Source organism: Lepidochelys kempii, chromosome 2 (genome assembly GCF_965140285.1).
Source record: "Lepidochelys kempii isolate rLepKem1 chromosome 2, rLepKem1.hap1, whole genome shotgun sequence".
NCBI lineage: Eukaryota > Metazoa > Chordata > Testudines > Cheloniidae > Lepidochelys > Lepidochelys kempii.
Window position 1 is genome coordinate 75,145,181 of NC_136381.1, and position 27,927 is coordinate 75,173,107.

A 27,927-nucleotide genomic window follows, 5' to 3' on the forward strand; every position below is an offset into this window, starting at 1 on the left:
TCTATAAAAAGTACCCTGCTCCCCACGACTATTATGGGCAGCATTTATGCCAAAGAAATTCTGTATAAGTTTGGGTATGCTGACTCAAAAGTTTAAGCCAGGAGTTACATTTTACAAAAGTCAAATTTGCACACAGTATGCTGAAAAATGCACTTCCAAAATTCTGATAAAATATCAGTTTTATATGAAATCCTTGGAATATAAGTTCTTACTAGGAAACAAACGCCTTGCTGACTTTCTGATACTAAAAAGCCCATTTTGTCTCATACAAAAACCATCAGCTTTGTCAGAAACATATAAGAAATTATTTAAACAAAAGCTCAAAGTATCTCTGCTCAATAAAACGGCACATCTGTGAGATATAGTACCTACTTATTTTTGATAAATTGTTAAACCGAACAATGGCATCCTAAACCTTTCTATATTTCCACACTTTTTAAGGAAATATCACCATATTTTTGAATTAACCTAAAAATGACTTTGTTCAGAGAAAACAAAAACAGCCCACAGTGAAAGCTGTACAATGACAAGTAATAGCATTTGCAGGGAGAGGGGAAAGGAGACAAGAGGACTAGCGTAAGTAATGAAACCTGTGTTGTGTTCACAATTTACACATTAGAAAATGGCAGATAAATGAAACAATGAACAATTCACAATCACAAGAACACTACAGTAATGATTACCTTCCTTCTAACCATGGAAAAATAAGGTTATTTCAACTTTGGTGAAGCACGATTTACAACAAACAGCAAATCTTACCAATGAATAGACTAAAAGCATGGGTAGGGAAAAAATCGCAGGAAAACTCCATTCACAGTTATAAAGCTGAGATTATGAAAGGGTAAAATGTATTAAACATGTCAAAACAAGTACAGTTGTGTAATTCCAGCTCACTGAAACATAAAATCCAAATAAGTCATGAATGGCAACAAGGAACATTACCTAAAAACATATCTCATCTTAAATATACTGCTGAACTGTCATGAATCCCAAGACAGAAAAGCCCCATGAACTTGCTGTAATGAAGTTGTATCCAAAAGACAACTTTCTACTTACCCTTCAGTATGCACCATGATTTCCTATGCCACCTTAATAATTCCAATGAATCCAGAGTTGTTTTATATTTAAAGAAGTACTAATAAAGTCCTTAACGTAGACAGAGGAAAGCTGACAAAACAGAACTCTGTGAGAAGCTCGGCAGAGAGGGGTGAATTTAATCCTGGCTCAACATGCTGTGTATTCTGTGTCTATCTTTAACTTGTAAATGATTTGGTTTCACATTCCACTGAAGTCCGGCTGGCAGATGCCTTTGCAAAGCTTACCAATCACAGGCACTCTGGTACACTCCCTTTCTCTCTTCCCCTGCCACTCCACCCCCATACTCACCCCCACGATTTTTCTACTTCCTCTTAGATTAGATGTCTAATACAGATTCATTCAGCTGTCTTTTACCTGTCTTCTGCAGGATGAAAGGAGATGCTTTCACCGAGTGTTGTTATAGACAGACACGGAAAACAAAGCCTTCTGTTCTCATTGTCTCCCCTCCACACAGACACACTCTTTTGCACCCAGGAATTAACTGACTTCCAAACTTGGCTGCCCAGGGAAGGAATGTTCTGTGACTGACATTCCTGAGAGCCTGCAGCAACAGCGCTCAACAGCTATTCTGTTTCTCAGAACACTAAACCTGCAAAATTAATACAATGTAGTCTGCACGCAGGATTTTTAAAGGTATTCATTTAAATAAAACAACCCCCTCTTTTACAAATTACAAGAAGCACTATTTACAGAAATCAAATTGCAATTTTAATCACATTTTCCACTGAACATGGTGTTTTACAGTTAGGAAACTAACTTAGCTTGCATAAACTAAAAAAATCCAAGCCTTCCTTTCAAACCTGTTTTAAAAATACATAGGATTTGGAAAACATGCTGTCGCAGCACATCAAAACTGAAATGGCAAACTGTCAATGCCTGCCTATGGGCAGTGGAGAGGTAGCTGATAGTATTGCTTGTGCCAGGTCTAATATTAGTCAACGGCAATGCCTTTGAGTTTGAATCCTGGAATCACTGATTATATATCTCTATGAAATAAGATCACAAGTCAGCATTATCTACAAATGGTTACTAACGCAGGCAGTTCCAGAGGGAGGGAAGGAGGAGCCTCTCAACCTCTCTGTGCTGTTTCACATAGTTGTCATATCAGGCTTTGGCAGGAGATCGTATTTGGAAGCTTACAGCAGCCCTGCCTGTGCAGAGAGATCTATATGGAGGGACAGTGTGTAAAAAACAAAAAGATCATCTTACCAGATATCAAACACAAAACATCTAGGAAATACCCCTTAGTAAATTTGTATCTGCCTACGGATAAATTACTACCACAAATTGCATATTTGTTCAGAAGCCAGCACCCTGATACTGCATATGAAATATACAGACAGCTGATTAATGATAGCATACAAGGTGACAACCCAGAAAGTCAATAATATTAGCAGATAATAGCAATAATCAGCAGTCATGCGTGCCGATACAAACCCTTTAATATTACCCATTTTTTAATTTGTAAATATGCATTCAGTTAGATATTGGTTGCAAACAAGAGTTTCTTATCTCAAACGTCACACTAAGTGAGAATGCAACAAGCCACAAGATTCTGGGTAAAGCATTTGAATTACTGAACATTTTCAGATGTATCTTGAAAAATGTCAATTTGTAGTCAAGCCAATTTGCACACAATGATAACATAGCAAAGCTTTACATTTTACAGAGTCTTAGGCCTTTGTCTGATCTACAAAATAGAACTGTTGCTGATAAGAGACGCTAACCAAGTTTTCAGCTGAACCACTGCTGAACACAGGCCAAGTTCAACTGTAGACAAGTGTAGACAAACTGTGCTCAGCACCACTTCAGCTGAAAAAAACTGTTGTCAGCACTGGCTCTATTTTGTAGCTCAGACAAGGTCCCAAATATTTCAGAACACTGGGGCTGAGGGACTGAACCGTCTGAGTAACAAAAATTACCATGTATTTGCAATAATTCATGCTAACAAAGAAAACAGCTCAGGCTTTTGCAAGTGAGTCTGTAACACTGACAGACCTCGGTGGTCAGGATTGAAACTGGGACCTCTGGAGCTAAATGCCTGAGCCTCTACTGCATGAGTTAAAAGCCATTTAGCCCTTATCTGAGGCTGTAACAGACTCATTAATCTCTAAGTGGTCTCAGTGCCACTAGAAGGGACAGAATACCACACCCAGGAAGTGTGTGGGTTACAAATCTATACTGGAAAGTGCCCACAGTTCCACAGAATATCACTCTGGTAATAAACATCACCATTTTGTTGCTGCACATATCCAAGACTATTAGTCAGTAGAGACTCTTGATCCTCTGACAACAGAAATTTCTCCTGACAAGACCTAAAAGGCAGTCATCTTAGGAATGTAAAGATGTGTGTATTTGTAGGGAAGGCAGTACACCTGCACTATCTCCTGTGAGCTAATAACCATTACCGCAGCTGTCAGTCCTCATTGTTGAAAATGTGCAAATCTTGTACTACTCATCTGCCCTTCTGCAAGCAGTTGGGGGAGGTAAGGTTTGATAAAAACAAAGGACTGCATAGCCATTTCCACTTTAAGTCCCACATATACTAAACTAGAAGCTCCTCACAAATTAGAGTCTGCTACAGTTTATTTGTGTTTCAGTACTCTGGAAGAACTGGCAGTAATATACAAATATTGAAGACTGTACTAGCTGACAACAAGACGCCTCAAGAGTCAAACAAGCTGTTTCAAATCCCCAACCTTTGCTACCTTTAGCAAACATTGCACATATGTGAACACAGAGCTTTAAAAACGCCACCAAATGAAAAGCTTGTCATTGTAGAATTGCAGAAGCCATTTAACTTGTCTTTGTCTTAGTTCCCCAAAATTGTGACCTGTGAATAAAGTTTACTTACCTTGTAGCAGGATGCAAGGCTTAGAATTGCAAAGCATTATTGCACATCAATGCTCATTATGCTACTGGAATTGATATATATAATTAGACTATATGCTGATACCAAGTTTTTCTTAATAGGAAAAACAAGCATAGACATGTCACAGTCTCTCCTGTGCCTGGGGACAGTCTGACTGTTGTCCCACCCCTAATTTAGGCCCGTGCCTAATTGGCACAATCTGTCCCTTTGTGTTCAACTATTTACAAAGTGCACAAAATTTATTCCTTGTCTTCTCTTGTTTTCCAATGTCTTGAATTTATTTGTCTCGACAATCTTAGATTTTGAGATCACTGGAGCAGAGAATGCGAATTACCCTATGGGCCATATCCTGCACAAATCTTACTCACAAGAGTAGTCTTTGCTCTTACAAGTAGTCCCATTAACCTCAGTGGGATGACTTGAGTGAGGATTGCTTATAAGATTCACAGATTACAAGGCCAGAAGGGACCATTGCAATCATCTATTCTGACCTCATGTATAACACAGACCAGCAAACTTCCTCGAAATAATTCCTCGACCATATTTTATAGAAAAACGGCCACTCTTGATTTCAAAGTTGCCAGTGATGGAGAATCCACCACAACCCTTGGAATTGTTCCAATTATTAATTATCCTCATTGTTAAAAATGTGTTGCCTTATTTCCAGTCTGATTTGTCGAGCTTCAACTTCTAGACACTGGATAGAGTTATACTTTTCTCTGCTAGAATGAAGAGCCAATTATCAAATATTTGTTCCTCATCTAGGTAGTTATATACTGTAATCAAGTCATCCCTTAATCTTCTCTGCGTTGAGATAAATAGGATGATCAGAGGAATGGAAAACCTACCTTATGAGAGGAGACTCTGGGAGCCCGGCTTGTTTAGCGTACCCAAATGAAGGTTGAGGGGATTGCTCTCTGCAAATACATCACAGGGATAAATATCAGGGAGGGAGAGGAGTTATTTAAGTTAAGTGCCAATGTTGACACAAGAACAAATAGATATAAACTGGCCATCAATCTCTTTAGGCTTGAAATTAGATGAAGATTTCTAACCATCAGAGGAGTGAAGTTCTGGAACAGTCTTTCAAGGGGAACAGCAGCGGCAAAAAACCTACTGACTTCAAGACTGGGCGTGATAAGTTTATGGAGGGAATGGAATGATGAGACTGCCTACAATCGTATGTGGCCCATCTGCGACAGCTTGTAGTAAAAATCCCCAGTGGCCAGAGATGGGGCACTAGATGGGGAGGGCTCTGAGTTACTACAGAGAATTCTTTCCCACGTCTCTGCCTGGTGGGTCTTGCCCAAATGCTCAGGGTCTAACTGATCTGATATTTGGCAGAGTAAATGGTGGATTCTTTGTAACTTGAAGTCTTTAAATCATGATTTGAGGACTTCAGTAACTCAGACAGAGGTTAGGAGTCTACTACAGGAGTGGGTGGGTGAGGTTCTTTGGCCTGCCATGTGCAGGAGATCAGACTAGATGATCACTATGATCCGTTCTGGCCTTAAAGCCTTAAAATCTATGAGGTTGAGCTCTTTTAATCTACAACTTACAGCATGTTTTCTAATCCTTTAATCATTCTTATGGCTCTTCTCTGAATCCTCTGCAACTTATCAACATCATTCTTGAATTGCAGACACCAGAACTGTACACGGTATTCCAGCAGTGGTAATTAATACAAAGGTAAGATAACCTCTCTGTTCCTACTCAAGATTTCCTGTTTATGCATCCCAGGATTGCATTAGCTCTTTTGGCCACAGCAACACACTGGGAGCTCATGTTCAGTGCATTATCCACCACAACACCCAAATCTTTTTCAGAATCACAGCTTCCCAAGATAGAGTCTCCCATCCTGTAAGTGTGGCCTACATTCTTTGTTCTTAGATGTACACATTTAAATTCAGCCATATTAAAACACATATTGTTTGCTTATGCCCACTTACCAAGCAATCCAGATAATTCTGTATCAGTGACCTGTCCTGTTCCTTCTTTACCACTCCCTCAATTTTTGTGTCATCTGCAAACTTCAGTGATGATTTTATGTTTTCTTCCAGGGCATTGATAAAAATATTCAATGGAGTTGGACCAAGAACCAATCCCTAGAAACACACCTGCTCAGTGATGATTCCCTATTTACAATCACATTCTGAAACCTATAAGTTAGCCAGCTTTTAATACATCTAATGTGTGCCGTGTTAATTGTATATTGTTCTAATTTTTTAATCAAAATGTTGCGTGGTATCAAGTCAAATGCTTGAGAGTAGTCTATAACATCAACACTATAATCTTTATCAACCAAACTTGTAATCTCATAAAAAAATCAAATTAGTTTGACAGGATATATTTTCCATAAACCTATGTTAATTGGCATTAACCGTATTACCCTCCTTTAATTCTTTATTTAAAAAATCCCATATCAGCTGCTCCGGGATTGATGTCAGACTGACAGGACTATAATTACCCAGGTCACTCCATTTCCCCTTTTAAAATATTGGCACATTAGTGTTCTTCCAGACTTCTGGAACTTCCCCAGTGTTCCAAGACTTAGGCTATGTCTACACTACTGCGGTAAGTCGACCTACGCTAAACAACTCCAGTTACGTGAATAACATAGCTGGAGTCGACGTACCTTAGGTCGAGTTACCGCAGGGTCTACACTGAGGGGGTCAACAGGAGAAACTCCCCCATCAACTTACCTTACTCTTCTCGTCGGTAGTAAAGTACAGGGGTCGACTGGAGAGCCATCTGCTGTCGATTTGGTGGGTCTTCACTAGACCCTGCTAAATGGACTGCCGGTGGATTGATCTCAGAGCGTCGATCCTGGCTGTAGTGTAGACCTGCCCTTACTCAAAATTAATGGTCCAGTGAACACCTCAACTAGCTTCTTTAAGAGTAAGTTGTGAGTAGGAGCCTTCCACCATGTGATCCAAACATATCCCCATTTGACTTTATTCATGGTTACTTTAAATTAATCTAGACAAGCTCCTCCACAATCCACTCTGAGGCTCAGAGTTCCTCCCCAAGAACTACTCAGCCACTCTGACCTCTTTAATATCCAGGTGGGTTACTGACCCACCTTCACCAGTGAGTCAATAAAATCCACTTACCATTTTCCAGTAGGAACATCTCCTGCCAGCCTATTAAACAGTTTTGCAGAATCATATCCTATACTTATACAGTATATTTAAAGTTAAGGTGCTATCCAAGTTATATTATTAATAATAATACATGTTAATAACCAGATGGGACAAAGCACTTTACAATCTACTTTATGGAGCAATCGTGCATTGATAGGGGTTGGACTGGATTTCTTCATTTCCAATTTCTATGATTCTGTGTATGGATTCAATCATGGTGGCATAAATTTAAGATGCCTCAGGTCACAAATGTAACCTCCCCAGAATGAATCATATTTTCAGGTCACTAATTTTGTTGAAGTGAAAAATATGAATAAATGGCTTACTCTCAAGCAAGTCTACCCTTTTTATATATTTCCCAAACATTGGGCCACATGTTCAGCCCACACTAATCCCATTCGCACCTCTCCAGCAGTTCAAAGAGGATGTAAAGCTGCTTTATGGGAGCAGCTGATAATTCCCCTGATTTAAGGATTCTCCAGGTAGCAGGCTTTAGGCCACCTGCTCACTATCTCTGTATAGTGGATATGTCAAGATAGTCTGAAATGGAGATGCATCTGTATGGCGTGTGCCCAGATCTTGCTGTGTTTTGGGCATATTAGGCCAGAATGGCCTCTAGGAGACCCTGCCAGCCAGTGTTAGACCAGCCCTGGGGCTGTTCTATCTTATGCTTGGGCTGGCTCTACTCCTGGCTGCCTAGAAACAAGGGAGGTGGAAAGGCAGAGCAGCTGAAGATCAAGCCCTCTTTTTAAAACACAGATCTCATTCCCTCCCTTCATCGAATGGCTAACACCATTTTCTAAATCCTCATTGCTTCTAAAGATGCAGCCCTTCTTGATTAACAATATTAAGTTTTCCCAGTTTATGTAAAGAGACCCTGTTATGCACCAGAATCATACAAATTTTGCAAGATTACAATGCGGCATGCATGAGCCATCAGACTATGGTGCTAAACCAAGGTCCTCAGCAGGCTAACAACCAAATGCTCAGGGACCAAACACACTCTTAGTTATACCAAGCAAGTATTTTTCCAGCTAATTAGGAGCCATGAATGGAACAGCTTTCTGTCTCAGAGTGACAAAGAGGAGGATTAGTGTTATAGAGCTATTTGCCAAATACATATCAGACACAGCTTTAAAAAAAATCTATTCCTTAGTAAAATACAGCATTTATTATATTAAAAAAATCCAACATTACCCAACTTTTTAAAAGATACTAGTATTCTCTCCACATCTTTCAGCAAGCAAACTAACAAAAATGGAAAAAGCATACAGAGTAGTTCCTAGCACCCTTTCTGCCAACCCAAGAGATGCCATAGAAACAGTGAGCACTTTCTTTTCTACAAGAGGCAAAGCTTATCAAATCTGCATGAGGCCATGATAACACTGCTTGCTACTGACCCAGCCACAAAATACAACAAAATATAAAGAAGAAACCAGAAGCTACTGAAAGACCATGAGAACATATCTTGTACTTTCCAAAACCATTATTTACCAGATATAGCTGTACACTCAATTTGTTTGAAACTCACTTACTACATTTTGATACAGTTTTATATCAAGGCAATAAGACCAGCACTGTACCGAAAAAGCTAGTCTTTAGAAACTAAGTGTCAACGTTTCCCTGACAGAACTACCAGAGAACTCGTGCTTCAGTTACACCTGCTCCAAACACTCATGAGGCAGGAGTGGATTTACCATGAAATAAACCATTTGGTGGCAATGGGGACCCCAATGACAGGGGGCCCCCCAAAATGCAGGACAAATATCTGACAACCTGCCCCCTGAGTCCCGGCCAGCGGCGCAGCAGGGCTCAGGCAGGTAGGCTGCGTGCATGCTGTGGCTGGTTGCCCCATGCCGCTCCCAGAAGCTGCGCACCCCTGGCTCCCTGCCCACTCTGCCTCCCTGTCTCCATGCTGCTTCACTCCCGGAAGCGGCCGGCATGTCCCTGTGGCCCCTGAAGGGGGTGGGGGGTGGGAGTGTCTGTGGCCAATGGGAGCTGTGGGGGCAGCAGCACACTGAGATACCCTCCCCCACCGCCTAGGAACCACTGTCGGGGGGGGGGGTGCCGGTGTCTTTGAGAGCCGCGCCACCCAAGGTAAGCACTACACACCTGCTCCCCTCCTGACCCCCAACCCCCTGCCCCAGCCCAGAACCCAGAACCCAAACTTCCTCACAGAGACTGCCCCCACACTCCCTCCTGCACCCCAATCCCCTGCCCCAATCAAGGTACCTCACTTTATTTTCATTTACTTCCCATTACTTATAATATAGGAGGAGGATGAAGAAAAAAAAGAATGAAAACAGGGAGGGGGAGAGATAAGAGAGAATGTTCTTTTTCTTGGCTGGGTCCCAAGGGGGGGGCCAAAAATGAAGCTGCGCACAGGGTCCCACTAACTCTAAATCTGCCACTGCAATGAGGAGAAAATTCTATTTGGAAACTGACCACATTGATAGGCAAACCCAAGATCTAATGTCTCTAAAATACAATAAAATTTCAAACACTATAGTTTGTGGTAGGTGAATTTTTGACTTTATAAAATTGAAAGAAATAAGTGGTCTATAGAAAATAAATCATTAGTATGGGTACACAGAGTCCCATACCACTGAGCACTAAGTCTTTTCTGTGCTGGAGGGGCCTGTGGATAAGTAACAAAAGCATATCGTCAACTGTTGATTCCATGTCTCAAAAGGCCGAAAGTGGCAACTATAAAAAAGTCTACGAAAAAAGACAATTTAAAAGTTTCAATGCAGTGCTAACTACAGCACATGACTCCTTTCACCTGAGCACAGTAGGAATCTTTGTTGCTCTAAAGGTTCCACTGCAACCAAGCACACATACACAAGGATGTGAAGACAGCATAAAGCAGCGATTCTCAAACTGTGGGTTGGGACTCCAAGGTGATTTGCAACCATGTTTTCATGGGGTCGCTAAGGCTGGCATTATGCTTGCTGGGGCCCAGGGTTGAAACTGAAGTCGGAGCTCCACCGCCTGGGGCTGAAGCCAAAGCCTGAGCCCCACCGCCGGTGCCAAAGCTGAAGCCCAAGGGGCTCAGGCTTCGGCTTCAGCCCTGAGTGGCAGTGCTCACATTACAGACCCCCCCATCCACGGTTGAAGCCCTTTGGCTTTGGCCCCCACACCCGGGGCAGCGGGGCTTGGGTGGGCTAAAGCTTCAGTCCCCCCTCCTGGGGTCATGTAGTAATTTTTGATGTCAGAATGGGGTCACGGTGCAATGAAGTTTGAGACCGCTTGGCATAAAGCATCACACTACTAAAGGAGACACCACGCTGCAATCCTCGCTTGAGAGAGAGACAGAACGGCCTGAGTAAGCACAAATCAAAGCACTAAAACTAGCCTCATCAGAGATCAAGAGCAGAGTGAGAATTGCTTTGTCAAGCAAATGGTCCTCACTCATCCTTGAATCTAAAGCACAGTTATCAATGAAGCGCTGTCTTCCACACAGAAGAAAGACTCCCAGTATGTTCTAGCACAGCAGAAGCAACAAATGCCATTTGTTTATTTTTGCCTGGACAGATGACCAAAGGCTCTTAGTGTAAATCTGGCCAAAGTCAGAGTCATAAAATCATAGGACTGGAGAGGACCTCGAGAGGTCATCTAGTTCAGTCCCCTGCACTCATGGCAGGACTAAGTAGGAACGTACGCAGGCAGGCAGGCAGGCAAATAAATACATTTACACACACACAACTGTCCAGAATGGAAAGGGGATAATCCCTGAAACAATTCAAATGAACCTCTCTTCTACTTGGCCCATGAATAAAACAAAACAAACAAAACAGCCTCTCACTAATTCTCTAATATAAAATTTGATATTAACTTTATTCAACCTCCCAGTGGAAGAGCTTGGGAAAGAAGGGAAAACAATGAGCATTCAGGTCTTGAGCAGTCCGGGCAAACAACGCACGTTACAACAAAGCTTAAACTTGTTCTTCACAATAATTTTTAAAACAATACCAGCTGCCTATTTAATTTTAAAAATTGCAAAAAATATCCACCTCCCTTTCCATTTCTTATAAGCAGTCTTGAAGTTTAAATCTCCTCAGAGTGATAGATATGCTTGCTTTGATCTGCTTAGCTCTTGGAAGTCCAGGGGCTCTGGGCTGCTGGCCCCATGGTGCCCGGGATCCCTAGGGACAACTCTGTCCACCATTAGGGATTTTTTTCCTGAGGACCGCCCCCCCCGTAACATTTCGCGAACCCTCAGTGGTTCCCAAAAGCCAGTTTGGGAACCACAGTTTTAGACTGAAGTATTCTCTCTCTCCTAAAGGTCCAAGCCAAGGTTGAAGCAGATGGACTAAATAATCTGAAGGAAGCTTGCTCCCTCTGCTGTACCAGTTCTGTAGATAAAACCCAAATGTCAGTATTTGGGGCTGTCTGATATCTTTCATAAGCACAGGACAGACAGACACAGACAGATCTGAAAAGAGGATAAAGAAAATCAGGACCGATGAAAAAAACAATGAGATGATGCTTAACAGATTTTTATGTGTTTAAAGCTTTGACTCTTTCTCTCTACTTTCTGGCAGGAAGCTAACCCCACAGTCCTAGAATGGTGGAAAGCAGGTAGCAGAAAATGCCTTTTCTTGAGCTTGAACTCCTTTCTTTACAATTGGTGTCTTATTATAGATAATGATCTCATCTTAAGATAAAGATGGATGTCGTGATTAGCTGCACTGCTCACTCTGTGAAGAAATTCACTTGAAGCTGGCCAGGCATAGTTGCTGATAGCTGTAGAATGACAAGTTATATAATATAGTCAATAAATGCTTCACATCCTGTGGTTCATTGCAGGCATCAAAAGGAAAAAAACACAAATGCCATGGTGGATTTAAAAAATGAAGTTTAAACAAAAATGGGGAAATAAAAAAAGGATTTAGTTAATATTTTGGAAATTAACAGTCTGATTTACAGAGAGGATGATTTTTTAACCTGTAACAACCTGAATGTGAACAGTCAATAAACGTATTGTACACAATATTTTTGAAGGTAGAGAAACTGCCATGTTAGATACAAGCCATAATTCACATCAGCAATTGCCATACAAGCTTTCCTATGAATCCATTGGAGATCTTGTACTTTAAAAAGATATATTTAGGCTCCATATTAGTTCTCAGCTGATCTTTAGAGTAATTTTTCAGTTATATCAAACTTCTCCATTTGATCTGCTGATTTTTTAATAATCCAAACTAGATTTGAGACAGTTTCAAATTCATGATCTGGAGGATGGTGTGGATTGCACCTTCAGCAAGTTTGCAGATGACACTAAACTGGGAGGAGTGGTAGATATGCCGGAGGGTAGGATAGGATACAGAGGGACCTAGACAAATTAGAGGATTGGGCCAAAAGAAATCTGATGAGGTTCAACAAGGACAAGTGCAGAGTCCTGTACTTAGGATGGAAGAATCCCATGCACTGCTATAGACTAGGGACCAAGCGGCTAGGCAACAGTTCTGTAGAAAAGGACCTAGGGGTTACAGTGGACGAGAAGCTGGATACTGTGTGCCCTTGTTGCCAAGAAGGCTAACGGAATTTGGGGCTATGTAAGTAGGAGCATTGCCAGCAGATCGAGGAACGGCATTGGTGAGACCTCATCTGGAGTACTGTGTCCAGTTTTGGGCCTCACACTACAAGAAGGATGTGGAAAAATTGGAAAGAGTCCAGCGGAGGGCAACAAAAATTATTAGGGGGCTGAAGCACATGACTTATGAGGAGAGAGTGAGGGAACTAGGATTATTTAGTCTGTAGAAGAGAAGAATGAGGGGGGATTTGATAGCTGCTTTCAACTACCTGAAAGGGGGTTCCAAAGAGGACGGATCTAGACTGTTCTCAGTGGTAGCAGATGACAGAACAAGGAGTAATGGTCTCAAGTTGCAGTGGGGGAGGTTTAGGTTGGATATTAGGAAAAACTTTTTGACTAGGAGGGTGGTGAAGCACTGGAATGCGTTACCTAGGGTAGTGGTGGAATCTCCTTCCTTAGAGGTTTTTAAGGTCAGGCTTGACAAAGCCCTGGCTGGGATGATTTAGTTGGGGATTGGTCCTGCTTTGAGCAGGGGGCTGGACTAGCTGACATCCTGAGGTCCCTTCCAACCCTGATATTCCATGCTTCTATGATTCAAAGACAGAAATCATCTTTTTAACAAGTTTTGTGAGAAAGTACAAAGTAACCCAAATGGGAAGGAATAAATATATGAAATACTTTATTTATCATGCAATAGTTCTAGGAAGAGAATGTGGACATGAAAGGGATGAAGAAGGTTGGAGTAGAATGCACCAATTCAGATTTGTTTGCCTCGAAAGAATCATCATACACAGATTTCACACTTTCAGTGAAATTATAAATACTCTATACAAGAAAACCCTCAAAACTACTATTAGTACCATGCTGATATTGAGTAATAAATTACTGAAGTGTGGAAATGCAATGTTACAATTAAGTGTTCAGCTGTGTTCCCTTGTTCGTATGCCTTAAAATATTATCTCTTATTATTTATCAGTTAACAAAATACAAAAAAATTGGTGTTTCCTATAGAACCTTCATAAAGTGAATTGTACCACACTACTTACAGTCATCAGGCTTGGCTTGATTAAATATCAATGGGATCTATCGAACAAGGCAAGTTTGAAGAAAACTGGTTCAGTAGTTTGTGAATATTTAGCATGGGATTTTCAGAAGTGCTCAGCATTGGCCTAACTCTGCTCCCAGTGAAGTCAATTTAAATTCTCTTAATTTCAATGGTAGCAGGGTTAGGGCAATGCTGAGCGCTGTTTAAAATTTCACGTTTAAAGCAGCTGCCCCCCAATAGGAGAATGGGGAGATCTTCACGTGGAAGGTAACATGTGTGTGCAGATCTGGGGTAGGCTGCAGGTGGAAATAATCCAGTTCAGTGAAGTTACTCCAGATTTACATGAGTGCAAATAAGGGCAGAATTTGGTTTCAGTCTGGGCACACTGGGCCCAATTCAGGTTGCCCAGATTTGCTTGAACTAGCACTGTCAAGAACCAGTTAGATCTAGTTTCACTGGTGTACAAAAAGTAAAAAAAGTTAGTTAACAGCATGGATGGTGAAAAGTTATATTTGATAAATCCTTCTATTGTTGTTAATCTGAGGTAACACTATTAGCCGAGGTTAGGACTTTAAAAAAAACTTATCTTATCTTAACGGTGTCTCCTTAAAGAAACGCCATTATAAAACCCACACAAACAGCACTCAGACACAACAGGCAGTTTTACTGTCACTCAGATGGCAGGTAACTGTCCTGAATGAACATGTTCCTGTATTACAGTGCTTCATCATGTGTTTCCTAAATCAGTGGTGTTTTTATCCCAAATGAAAGAAAGAATTATTTTTTTCTCAGCTTTGAATACCGTACAGTCGATATAAGAGCCCTAGACACTACAATGTAAACTATTATGGTTTCTGCTACAGAACCCTTGCCCCAGGACTTTGTGAATGAACACTGAATGCCGTGGGGAGTTGAAATTAAAGGCAGCTGGGATAGATTTATTAAAGGCATGCTTTCCCATACATACAGTAGTCAGTTAACATATCCACAGGCACAATGATGGTGAGGATAATGAAAGGACTTTTCTCTAGGACACCATCATATTTCACTTTTCCGGTTATCCGTATTATTTTATAAAAAAAAGAGATGACGTGACAATATTGATAGGCATTCAGGTTCCTCGAGGCATGTCATGCAATCCAGGAGACAGCTTTTCAAACCATACATGTCGTGCAGATATTGGTACTCAAAGTAAATAAAATATGAGCTTCAGGTTAAGAATACAAAGGGAATTGTTTTTCCAACACTGCTCAGGGTTGTCCCTGGGTTTAAATATGCTTGCACAAAGGGGTGGAACCTAAGAAACCTTCTGCCTGCTGCCCCTTCTTCCCTTTCTGTTTGTTCCTTTCTTGCCCTTTTACAAGGGGATATTCCCTTCATGTACTCCTGGGTGGTACATTTTTCTCCCAGAAGGATGGGAAGGAAGAGAGTCCATGGAGCCAGCCCCACTCTATATCACACTACAGTGCTAGCTGTCATGGTGACCCATTGGCCTCAAACCCAGGTCCACAGGAGCAGCCACGCTTCAACCCTCCACTTGGCAACCTGCTGCCAACTGCTCACCCAGGACCCATGAAGGCCAGCCCCAGGTTGAGGCTCTGCCCTGAGATACTATTGGCAGAGTCACAGAGCAACTGATTAGCCTGCTGGCCCTATTTAAGCCAGGAACAGGAAGCTGTCTGAACAAGTGGGATCCGTCATGCTCAGGACTGTGTATCTTGTGCCTCCTTTTTCCCAGGCTTGACTTCCCAGTGTCCTGACCTAGCTTGACTCCTGACCTCTGACTTGTGGTTCTGATCTCCAGTTTGTCTCCGGCTTCTGATCTCCTGCTATCCTGACCAAGCTGACTCTTCGCTGTGGGCTCTGACTCTGACCACTACGTATGGCTGTCCACAGACTTGACACCAGCTGGTCACGAAGAGGCGAGACAGGCTGCATCACCCAAAGGGGCTGGTGCAGACTGTACACTCCTTCTGCATGCCATGGAACTGTGATAGGGATTGTGCCCTGGGAGGAAGTGTCTCTGCTTGAGCTCCACCTGGGGCTGTGCAGCTTTACCTCACCGCCCAGTGCAGGCCAGTAGTTAAATGTCACAACTTGGCCCTAAAAATATAACCAATATACAATACCCAAGGGCTGTATACAAAATTTTTAGCCTGCACTGTAGCCCAGGACTCCTCATTTTCTCATGTTGTCAGCAGTGGATGTTTATAGTAATCTACGGATCCCTTTTTAGATTAGCTTGCTTTCTTTGTATGCACTGTATGAACTCCTCAGGGGTCACAAAACGGTAGACATCTCCGCTGCTTTCATGGGAAGGCTGGGATGTCCATCAATGCCTTTGGAGTGATTTGAAGGCTGTTTTGTGAGATTTAACATTTGTGTAACTGCAATACCGTTCCAAAGTGCAGGCAGTTACTGGGCACCACGGTCAGCCAAATAAGTACATAGCTTCAACGCTGGCTGTGTTGTAATCAAAGTGGCTCTCTTACAAATGTGGCTGAATATAGTAGAGGAAGGAGGGTCTGTGGTTAAGATATTGCACTGGGACCTAGGATACTTGGGTCCAATTCTCAGCAATGTCACAGACTTCCTCTGTGACCTTGGTGAAGGCTCTTTGCCTCAATTCCCAATCTGTGATGTGAGGACAACACATCTTTTTTCCCCACCATCTGTCTGCCTTGTGTCTTTAGACTGTAAATTCTTTAGGGCAGGGACTCAGGGACTAGCTTACTATGTCTTATCCAGTGCTTAGAACAGCGGGACAATGATCTTGGCTGGGACCTAATCGCTACTGTCATGAAAATAATAAGCAAAATAGCTTGGAGAGTAGCTTTTACTCAGTCTATTGAACAGGAAATCAACTAACTTAAGAGAAAAGAAGGGGGGATCCATAAGTCTTTTTAATCAGCCCCAGCATCTGAATCACTGGCAAGCACAAAGATGAAAATTTTGCTGAATGAAAAGTGAATAAATCAAAGAAGACAAAAGAAGCTTCCTTACAAAAGGGATGGAGTCTACCTGCCTGGTAAATAATGAAAACTCTTCTTTGCTCTCTTTTGTTTTCTATTTTAAGACTTTTCATTGTGTGGGAACAAAGTCAGCTCTAGTTGGAGCAAGTCAGACAAATCCATCATTGAGACAGAATGAATGTACGATCCTCTCCCGGCGTGATTGCAGACCAACTATACCACCTGTTTTAACTCAAATACATACCATTGGTGATAATAGTGACAATGTAAAGTGTACAGCTCTGCATTTAAGGGGTGTATGGAAATTCTCATCATTTACAAATAATGGCTAGAAATCTAATATGCCTTCTCCTGGAATACCATGTTCAGTTCTGGCAACACTAGCTCAAAAAGGACAGAGGAGTAATAGAAGGAGTTCAGAGATGGATGACATTAATCATTAGAAACATAGAAAGGCCTCTGTATGAACAAAGATTAGTACCGTTTTGTTTAGGTAGGAGACAAATAAGAGGGAATATCACAGAGGTATCCAAAATAATGAATGTTATAAGAAAGGGAGATTAAATGTTCATGTTTACCCTCTCACAATGCAAGAGCAACAGGATGTTTAATGAAATTGAAAGACAACAATTTTAAAATGGAGAAAATAAAACACAGAGCTTAGTAGAACTCTCCACACCAAGGTATCATTGGAACCAAGGTTTAGTAGGATTAAGAAAAAAGTTAGACACTTATATGGATCATGAGACCATCAAGGATTATATTATAAACTTTTGGTTTTAGTTTTTTTAAAGAGATGGGATATAAATCTTTGTGCTTTAAGAAAGCCAACCATAAACCAACCACTAATTGTCAAGGATTAGGAAGAAACTTCCCCTTTTAGTAGGTTATTCCATAATTGCCCATTACAAGGTTTCTTGTGCTTTCTTTAGAAACATCTGACCCCAGTCACTGTCAGGGACAAAAAACTGAATTAGATGGGATCACTGATCTAAAGTCGTAGAGCAATTAGAATCATAGAATCATAGAATATCAGGGTTGGAAGGGACCCCTGAAGGTCATCTAGTCCAACCCCCTGCTCAAAGCAGGACCAATTCCCAGTTAAATCATCCCAGCCAGGGCTTTGTCAGGCCTGACCTTAAAAACCTCTAAGGAAGGAGATTCTACCACCTCCCTAGGTAACGCATTCCAGTGTTTCACCACCCTCTTAGTGAAAAAGTTTTTCCTAATATCCAATCTAAACCTTCCCCACTGCAACTTGAGACCATTACTCCTCGTTCTGTCATCTACTACCATTGAGAACAGTCTAGAGCCATCCTCTTTGGAACCCCCTTTCAGGTAGTTGAAAGCAGCTATCAAATCCCCCCTCATTCTTCTCTTCTGCAGGCTAAACAATCCCAGCTCCCTCAGCCTCTCCTCATAACTCAAGTGTTCCAGTTCCCTAATCATTTTTGTTGCCCTTCGCTGGACTCTCTCCAGTTTATCCACATCCTTCATGAAGTGTGGGGCCCAAAACTGGACACAGTACTCCAGATGAGGCCTCACCAATGTCGAATAGAGGGGAACGATCACGTCCCTCGATCTGCTCGCTATGCCCCTACTTATACATCCCAAAATGCCATTGGCCTTCTTGGCAACAAGGGCACACTGCTGACTCATATCCAGCTTCTCGTCCACTGTCACCCCTAGGTCCTTTTCCGCAGAACTGCTGCCTAGCCATTCGATCCCTAGTCTGAAGCTGTGCATTGGGTTCTTCCGTCCTAAGTGCAGGACCCTGCACTTATCCTTATTGAACCTCATCAGATTTCTTTTGGCCCAATCCTCCAATTTGTCTAGGTCCTTCTGTATCCTATCCCTCCCCTCCAGCGTATCTACCACTCCTCCCAGTTTAGTATCATCCGCAAATTTGCTGAGAGTGCAATCCACACCATCCTCCAGATCATTTATGAAGATATTGAACAAAACCGGCCCCAGGACCGACCCTTGGGGTACTCCACTTGATACCGGCTGCCAACTAGATATGGAGCCATTGATCACTACCCGTTGAGCCCGACAATCTAGCCAGCTTTCTACCCACCTTGTAGTGCATTCATCCAGCCCATACTTCCTTAACTTGCTGACAAGAATACTGTGGGAGACCGTGTCAAAAGCTTTGCTAAAGTCAAGAAACAATACATCCACTGCTTTCCCTTCATCCACAGAACCAGTAATCTCATCATAAAAGGCAATTAGATTAGTTAGGCATGACCTTCCCTTGGTGAATCCATGCTGGCTGTTCCTGATCACTTTCCTCTCATGCAAGTGCTTCAGGATTGATTCTTTGAGGACCTGCTCCATGATTTTTCCAGGGACTGAAGTGAGGCTGACTGGCCTGTAGTTCCCAGGATCCTCCTTCTTCCCTTTTTTAAAGATTTTTTATTCAGCAACATTTTATGGATAAATTTTTGAGTTAAATTAATGCTGAAGTGACATTCATCTAAAAAGATTTATTTATAAAACTTTGTTTCCTAAATTTCAAGGAAAAGTTACAGTCCTATGGGTGCAAAATGAAGCACTGTTTTCTAATACATTATTTTAATCCATGAAATTATGATCCCTTTATGTCTAGCAGCATTTGAAGATAAAGAGCCAAATTCTGCCAGAGATAGACAGGCACTCTATTGAGTTCAGTGCCAAAGCACCCATTTACATCAACCTTATCCATGTATCCTCCTTGCGCAGCAGCAGCACACAGCCTTAATGGGTAGGGCCAGGAGATCCTCCACTGCACAGCTCCTTCCATCCCCCCATTGTGCAGGACTATAGATTGCTGCACAGACCCTCAGCCTGCTGTTCCTCCATTACACCAGGCAATGGATCCACAAAGCCCACATTCATGCCCCTCCTATAAGCATACCCTCCATGCACATCTCCGTCTCATCATAGTCAAAGCCAACATGAAGCCTACCTCTCTGGCATGCAGTCAGTGCAGACGTTACACTGGGTCACCACTCCACCCTGGCCTCCCTCCCTTCCATTGTGATTATCACGCATGGCCTTGCTACAGTATGAAGGGGCTTGCATGGGCCCATGGGTGAATTTGTATCTTTATGTGAAAACAGTAATATTTGCAGTTATGCCAGCAGGTTAAAAAGAGCTTCAAACTTTATGCTTCAGGGCACAAACGCTTTGCTAGCAGGGGGCTACCAAGCTCTACGCGAATGGTAAGGCATTGCACAATTGGCCTCATGCATTATGTTTTTAGAGGAAGGTAAGAGAAGTTATCCTCAAACATTCAGTGCATACTATTGCTGGGGTTAGGGGGTGATATGCATCCCCATAGCCCATCCACTCCTTCCCCACCATCCCAGATCCCTAAAGGTGGTGTTGTCTCCAAGTCAGAATGTTGAGGCATTAACAAGAGAGTTTGAGGAAACCTGTAATGATGATGCCATGCAATACAATTCAAGGGCTTTAGGATTACCATAAATGGAGACAACTCCTTTCATTCATGCCAGTTTTCTTAAGAACAAAAGAATATAACATTACCTTTAAAAAAAAAGACTTGAATGATTCATATTAGGCTATCAATTTGTTTAAAAGAATTGTTCAACCTGTATGTCAGCAATATCAACAGAAGATGGGGTTTTTACCTTTGATATACACTGCATTGCCCAACAAATATAAAGGCTCAGTTTGGATCTCAAGCACACAAGCCTGTGTCCAGATTTCACAAAACTGAAAGAAAGATGTCTTTGTGTATCCAAGGAGTTCTCTGCACATTAAAGGTAATCCAGAATATGACAGGGTTTGATTTTAAAGCAAATTAACTATTTCTGATTAACTGCATGTATAGACATTCTGGAATAAGAGCGCCTTATTGTGAATTAACTTAATCCATATCAGATTCAACTAATTCAGAATATGGTGCTTTTATTCCAGAATACAAGTGTCCACACATGCAGTTAATCAGGAATAGCAATTCTGGAATAACTCCCTGTGTAACAAGCCCTTATATCAGAAACAAATCCAAGATATAGAAAGAGTAGATAAAATAGGAAAAGTAGCAATCTGCATAGGGACTCTGCGTCTCATGGGTTAACAGCCACAGTTAAATTCCACTTGTGTATGCTTAAGGTTATATTCTCCCTAGTGATGTCCAGAGGATTTATCTACATAGCACACAAATGTCAATGGCAATAATTCTGCAAGAAATGTATGTGTGTCATTCCCATTAATGCAGGGTTCTCAAGGCCTGCACAAGGCCTCCTGCGTCACATAAGACCAAGAATGGGGTGGTGCAGAGGAAGATAAGGGGCAGAGCTTCCACACAGGGAGGCACTATGCAGCCCTTCATACATCACAAAGGAAGGATCCTTGCCAATCACAAACAAGTTGACATGTAGGAAGATTTAGGACCAGGCTAAGGGGAGCGCCATGGGATCTGTGACAACATGGACCCACTGTCCCACAAATGCATAGCAGCAGTCGCCTCCATTCTGAACTGTTTTTTTGTTCTGTGTTTGTTCAGTGCCTGGCACAATGGGGTTCTGGCCCATGATTGGGGCTCCTAGGCCCTACCACAATATTATTATTTTATTCATGTTCATTTGTAATGATAATGACTACAAAACAGTAGCAGTGGGAGTCCTGCCCATGGACTGGGATGTATGCAAATATAATCTCTCCCATTTTCTGCTTAATGTCCAATATAAAGCCCATTTATTCTGGCTTTGATTGGAGGGGTAAATCCACCCATATGCCTACATCCACCCCATTTGACACACATCAATTTGGGACCCTTCCCTGAATTCCTTAGACTAGTAGGGTGAAAAATTAGTGCATTTATTACCTCTATTTTTGTCCATAGCATTCATAGGATTCAGTTCTCTCTCAGATAGATAGGTTTTATTTGAGTGGACTTATTTACTAAGGTGTGAGTAGAAGATCAGGTCTGTATTCTCCAGGGAGATATTCTAGTCATTTTTATCAGATAATGATTTATATTCAAGACATTTTTTTATTTTTATTTTCCCATCATTTACTATGACCCTGTGCTAGTAATAAATATCTACTTGTAGCTTACTAACTACTTCAAATAGTTATTTCTGATGTGATTGAATCAAGGTCTTTTCACCAAAACACAAATAGTTTGCTCTTGAAAGAAAATGAAGACGGCGGTATGGTTTATTTGTATCAGCTGCCTAAAGAAAGCTTATTTGTTGAGTTTTGTAAAAACATTTTGAATAATCCAGCCAGAACATATTGAAAATTCTATTCAGTAATTCTCTACTTCAGTGGTTCCCAAACCTGTTCCGCCGCCTGTGCAGGGGAAGCCCCTGGCGGGCCAGGCCAGTTTGTTTACTTGCTGTGTCCGCAGGTTCAGCCGATCGCGGCTCCCAGTGGCTGTGGTTCACTGCTCCAGGCCAATGGGAGCTGCTGGAAGTGGCGCGGGCCACAGTTTGCTGCTCCAGGCCAATGGGAGCTGCTGGAACCGGTGCGGGCCAAGGGGATACGGCAGGTAAACAAACTGGCCTGACCCGCCAGGGGCTTTCCCTGAACAAGCGCCGGAACAAATTTGGGAACCACTGCTCTACTTGATATCTCTGTTATACAAAAGGCATCAGGACACCAAAAATAATTAACCCTGTTTGCTGAGGGTCAATGTTTTAGTGACATGACAGAAGTACCAACAGAAGGTGCTACACACAGTTAATTGTATGGATTATTTGCATATAAAGTATCCAAATGGCTGAATTAAAGTCATTTGCCAATCTCTGAATTTCTGCTCTATATTCTGACATACAACTGTCAAGAATGTGCAATCTACCTCAATCTGTAATTTTGTGGAAAGACAGATGGATAAATAAAAGAACTATTCTCTCTCTTTAAAAACATGTCACTTCATTTGTACATGAGAGAAGGAGCTTTTTCACATGCTAAAAAAAGTTTGCTCTCTCTGAATCAAATAGGACTGGAAATTGTTATTATTGTTCTATTAAACTCTTCGCCAGTATCTGAAGAAGAATTTTCCTGGAGCAAACTAAGCAAGCAAATTACTTTGCAAGTAATTTTTCATTGAACTGTTCTGTAGTTTAGACTGCAGATTGCCATGTTTGAACAATCGCTGTTCCAAACTCAAACTTTCCTCTTAATCTTCCAATACTTTCATAATCCTAGACATTAGTGTGTTGCCATGGAGTTCACTGTGCGGTCATAAATTCACCATAATGGCTTCACTACAGAATCTATTTGGTAGGGAAGATGTGTTATCAAAAGAGAATATTTACTTTCAACACAGGTAGAAGGTTCTATCCTGCAGACTATTATAGAGCCAGTTCTACCACTTTTATTCTTTCACTGTTACACTGACTTTTACATATTTTTCTTAATTTTTGCCATTGTTCAAAGATTCAAACTTAGACCCAATCCTGTTAACCTGCACTCATGTACCAACATAAACTCAGAATTCCTGCAGGTCTTCAGATTTACCCTTATCTAAACACAGACATATCCTTGAATATACATGGAGGCTATGAACAGATAATGAAACCTAAAGAGCAAAATCCTGAAGATCCCAGTATAGATCTGAAGATGGTAGTAAGTTTGAGTTGGATTGAAGTGCTGCATAAGGCTTGTGCAAGCCCATTGCACTGGAGTAACTTTCACCATTGGGGGCCATGTTCGTGGCTTACAAAGCCAACTCCTTCTTCTCATCCTTCATCAGCACATTCTTTTCAGAAAAAGGTGCACCCCAGCAAATTGTCCGTCATCTTCTAAACCGATTCACCCTGGCTCAATATCAAATTTGCTATGTGTAAATCCTTGCCTGGCAACAACTCCAGTGAGCAACAATTACATTGTGGTTGAGATTTTCAAAAGCACTCAGCATTGGCCTAGCTGCTCCCACTGAAGCCTACGTTAGACTTCAGTGGGAGCAGAGTTAGGCCAACACTCAGTGCTTTTGAAAATCCCAAAATATGTATTTTTTAAAAGTTTAGCATGGATCCTATTAAGCCTGTAAGTATTTGGAGTTATTATATATTATGTACAACCAGATTTCAATTAGAAGAAAAGAGACTGAAGAATCATTCATCAGGATTTAATTCACTACATGAATTTTATGGTTGGTCAGTTATACTGTACACACTAATGCTGTTGTATGCAATTTGTACAGTCAGCTATATCAGATAAAGTTTAAAGATCCAATTAATTTGTAAAAAGAACAATTACCTTTTAAATAATGTCTCTAGTTAACAGAAGGGACAGTCTGATCATCCAGTGACAACATGATCATAGTCTAGGTAAATATAGCATGTGCAGCTAAGCTGTGGGAAATCCTGTTCAAACAATGAACATTTTATTGTAGTTTTTGTACAATATTCACACTAACCTTAGCAGTCCCAATTTGAACAGCTATTGAGCCAAATCCCAAAAGGCCTTACTCACTTTTCACTTCGCTTTTACTTTGCCTTTGCTCAGTCAAACATATGCTGACTTCATAATAAAGACTAAGCAAGCACTTTAGGATTAGGCCCATTGTTATTGTTTCAGAAGAGCGATTTTCCATTTGTAATACAGCTTATGCTGGTACCCTGGCTAAGTAGACTGAGACAGCTAGGATGTTCTATTTTTTAACTTGTTGTCATAGACCTTAAGGCCAGAATCGACCATCACAATCATCTAGTCTGACCTGCACATTGCTGGCCACAGAACCTCACCCACCCAATCCTGTAATAGACCCATAACCTCTGGCTGAGTTACTGAAGTCCTCAAATCATGGCTTAAAGACTTCAAGTTATAGTGAATCCACCATTTACATTAGTTTAAACCTGCAAGTGACCTGTACCCCATGCTGCAGAGGAACATGAAAACCCCCCACAGTCTCTGCCAATCTGACCCAGGGAAAAATTCCTTCCCGACCCCAAATATGGCAATCGGTTGAACCCTGAGCTTGTGAGCAAGACCCACCAGCCAGGCACTTGGGAAGGAATTCTCTGTAGTAACTCAGAGCCCTCTCTCACATTTGAACGAAACTGAAGTCCCCTCTACCTACCTCCGGGGTCCATGGCACAGCTTGCTCAGAACATTTACAGTGAGTAGGCCTCAGCCCTTACCAACATTCCCATTTTCAGCAAGGAATGGATCCAAAGCCAACAGAATTCAGTAGCGTGATGGGGCACCTGCCCCGCACTGGCCCTGAGAGGGTTCAAACCAGCTAGGGAGCCTGAGCGGCAGGCAGCCAAAGGAGTGGCTACAGGGGAAACAGCCAATTAGGACAGTGGCTGCAGACAATTAGGGCGGCGGCTGGACCAGCCAATCAGGGCCCAGCCTGCCCATATAAAAGGAAGCTGCAAACCAGAGCAGGGAGCCCTAGAGAGAAGACTGGCTTCCTAGAGGGCTACAGAGAGACCAGCACCCAGAGAAGGGAAGTTGCTAGCAGGGATCGGGAGAGCTCCCAACGGGCTGCCAGGACTTACAGGCTCGAGGCCCTGGAAAGAAGGCAAAGGAGCTGGAGCCAGAGGCAAGAGCAGAAGGAACTGAGGCTGTGGGGAAGTGTCCCAGGGACTAGAGACAGTGAGCTGGAAGGAAGAGGCAGCAGGAAACTGCTGTTTGCAAGGTCCCTGGGCTGGGGCTCAGAGTAGTGGCAGGGCCTGCCCCACTCGTCCCCCCCCGACTAGCTGCTGAAGGAGCAACCCAACTGTGGACTGCCAAGCTGCTGCGAGGAGTGGGTTGACCCTTCTCAGAGGAGTCCTCCGGAAGCGGGGAAAAAACCGGATGGTGACATGGCCGGAGGGCTGTGCCATGAAGCAGATGTTGAGAGAAAGGAGCCATAATGGGTCTGTAGGCAGAGGCAAGGACAGGAGAGCCACCACCACCCTGAGGGTGCATCCGCTGGGACTGAGCAAATTCCTGAAATGCCCAGTAGGAGGCGCCAATGTGGTGAGCGACCCTGTGACGAGTAGGAATATTCCCGTTTACCTCAATCGGCTTTTAATCAGGCCTTTAAAAAGTTCTAAAGTTCCAGGGCTATGTGAGAGTTGTTGCTGAGCATATGAGAGCAGCCGTATTTGCCTTCCCAGTCTCCATTACCAGTATTTCTCTCATTCACTATAAGATGGATGCTGTAACTAGAGAAGATGTCACATAACATCAAGTTCCATTTATTTGAATGCTCAGTTTTAGCCACAGTTATCAATATACCCTTTTCTAAATTCTTCATTGTTATTGTAAGAATTTTCTAGAGAAATCTAAATCACATAAAAGATAAAATCACTTCACAAGGCAAACATCGTAGCTCAAGAATAAAACTGCTGAGCTTTACCTCTTAGAACAATACCTATTTTCCAACTGAAGGACACCTGCCAGCCAGATTTATTTCCAAGGTTAAGACATCAAGACTACTTCCTTGTTGGAATGGAAGAGAGGAAACTGGGAGTAGCTAGAAACTGGGCTTTCATGGAAGGAGTCAAGAGCTGCCTAGTTAGGAGCATGGGAAAAGTCACAACTTAGAGACTGGTGTGGGAGTGAACAGTAGATGCAGAATGAGGGTTTGGCAGCAAGGAGGAAAGTTTTGCAGGGCAGGAAAGGCCAAGGCTAGGAGGGACAGAAGATCTAGAGTTTGTCATGAGGCTGATAATGTGAACATGTTCCACAGATGGGATGGAGAGAAATCAGATTTGCTGAGCACTTTTGGATGACAAACCATTTAATTACATGGCTATGTAGGAACATGGGATTATCTACATGGGAAAGTTGCACCAGTTTAACTTAAATCAGTTTTAAAACGAATATAGTTAAACTAGGGCAAGCCCTATGTGGACACTTCTACTTCAATGTAAGAGTGCCTTTTAATGGTTTAACTTAAATCAGTTGGGTACAGGTTTAAGTTAAACTGGAAAAAGCCACTCCTAAAACAAATACTGGTGTCTAGAGAGGGGTTTACATCAGTTTAACTGTATCAACTTAAACTGACAACTGTCTTGTGTAGACAAGGCCTTAGGAAACTAACTTTTGGCTCACACTTTTGAAAATGTTAGCCATCATTTGTACTTACTTCTAGAGCTGTAATTAAAACATGCAGCTCTAAAATGAGGTAATTCATTTTAGTGGCTTTACTTATCCATGACCACTAGACACAAGCCACATTTGTAATAACCATAGAGATCCATTTGTACACCTATATGTATGTGCATATAAAATTACTGCAAATATATGCATATATTAGCAGAACTGAGCCTTTCAAAAAATCCTAAGTTGTCATGGAAAAATTCACATGGGGTACTATGGGGAAGAAGAGGATTAAATTAATAAAAAGAAAAATGAGTATCAACAAATATGTCTTGACAGTGGGACTATTATACTTTGGAACAGTCTCCCAAGGGAAGTGGTGGGAGCCACATCACTTTGATCACTTAAAACTACTCTAGCAAAAAAATAGTAATTCTACAATATAGAATAATTCTATACAGACAGGGCAATGATCTAGATGACTAAGTCTTTGCCATCTCTAACATCTGATTCATGTGAGCTTGCCTGGGGTTTTCAATGTAGTCTCTGTGCGTGGATGGTAATTCAGACAGATAGGCTGTCACATGGTACTAGCTAGTAATGGTTGGAGGAGCCAATTTTTTATATGCGATAAACCATAAATACAAACATTAAAGTGTCTGCTTAAAGTCTATGGAGAGCTCATGTAATGAGGCTTCACTTTAAAAGAAAAACAACGTAACAACACCACATCCACTGCTGGTTCTACTGTAACAGATGTAGTCTTATTTTACTGAGACAATAGTAAGTATGTTATGCCCTCGTAGCTGACAGACCATACGGAACAAAATTCTGAGCTACACTTGCTGGGGGGAGAGGGGTGTGTGTGTGAGAGAGAGCGCAAATGCCTCCTCTCATTAACAGGGAAGACCATGGTTCATTATGGGAGATGTAGTCTAACCAGGGAGCCTGGCCTATACAAGAGAATGGAGTAAGAGGCACCTGAACTATGACTCCCTTCCCATGAGGCACTGCAGTGGCCTTGTAGAATTGAAATATTTTGGTTTCAGTCAAAATATTTCAGATTTTGATTTTTTTCACTGAAAAGTCTTAATTTTCTGTGGTGAAAAAACATATTTGACCAGCTCGAATGGTTATTTTTGGATGTCATTCTTCAAGTAATCTTATAAAGTAAGAAAACACACACTTTGCCATGGTTGTGAGATAACCACATGCATGCAACGGGAGGTGAGAGAGCTTGGTCATGTGCTACACTGTTTATTCCACCCAAG

At 41.9% G+C, this 27,927-nt stretch overlaps 1 protein-coding gene across 21 annotated transcripts in view; it reads right to left on the reverse strand.

Annotated features, from left to right (window-relative positions):
* DTNA (dystrobrevin alpha) overlaps window positions 1–27,927 on the reverse strand; it is a 310,433-nt gene that overhangs the window by 241,187 nt on the left and 41,319 nt on the right. For 2 of the 21 annotated variants that reach the window (XM_073331265.2, XM_073331268.2), the window contains exon 1: window positions 1,057–1,317. The exons of 17 other annotated variants lie outside the window; for them this stretch is intronic. In XM_073331265.2, coding sequence (XP_073187366.1) covers window positions 1,057–1,073 — 17 coding nt within the window. In that variant the 5' untranslated portion in view covers window positions 1,074–1,317. Of the gene's footprint in view, window positions 1–1,056; window positions 1,318–1,452; window positions 1,573–4,818; window positions 4,854–27,927 lie in introns of those variants that run through there. 2 more of the 21 variants (XM_073331269.2, XM_073331266.1) reach the window with 2 other exon arrangements.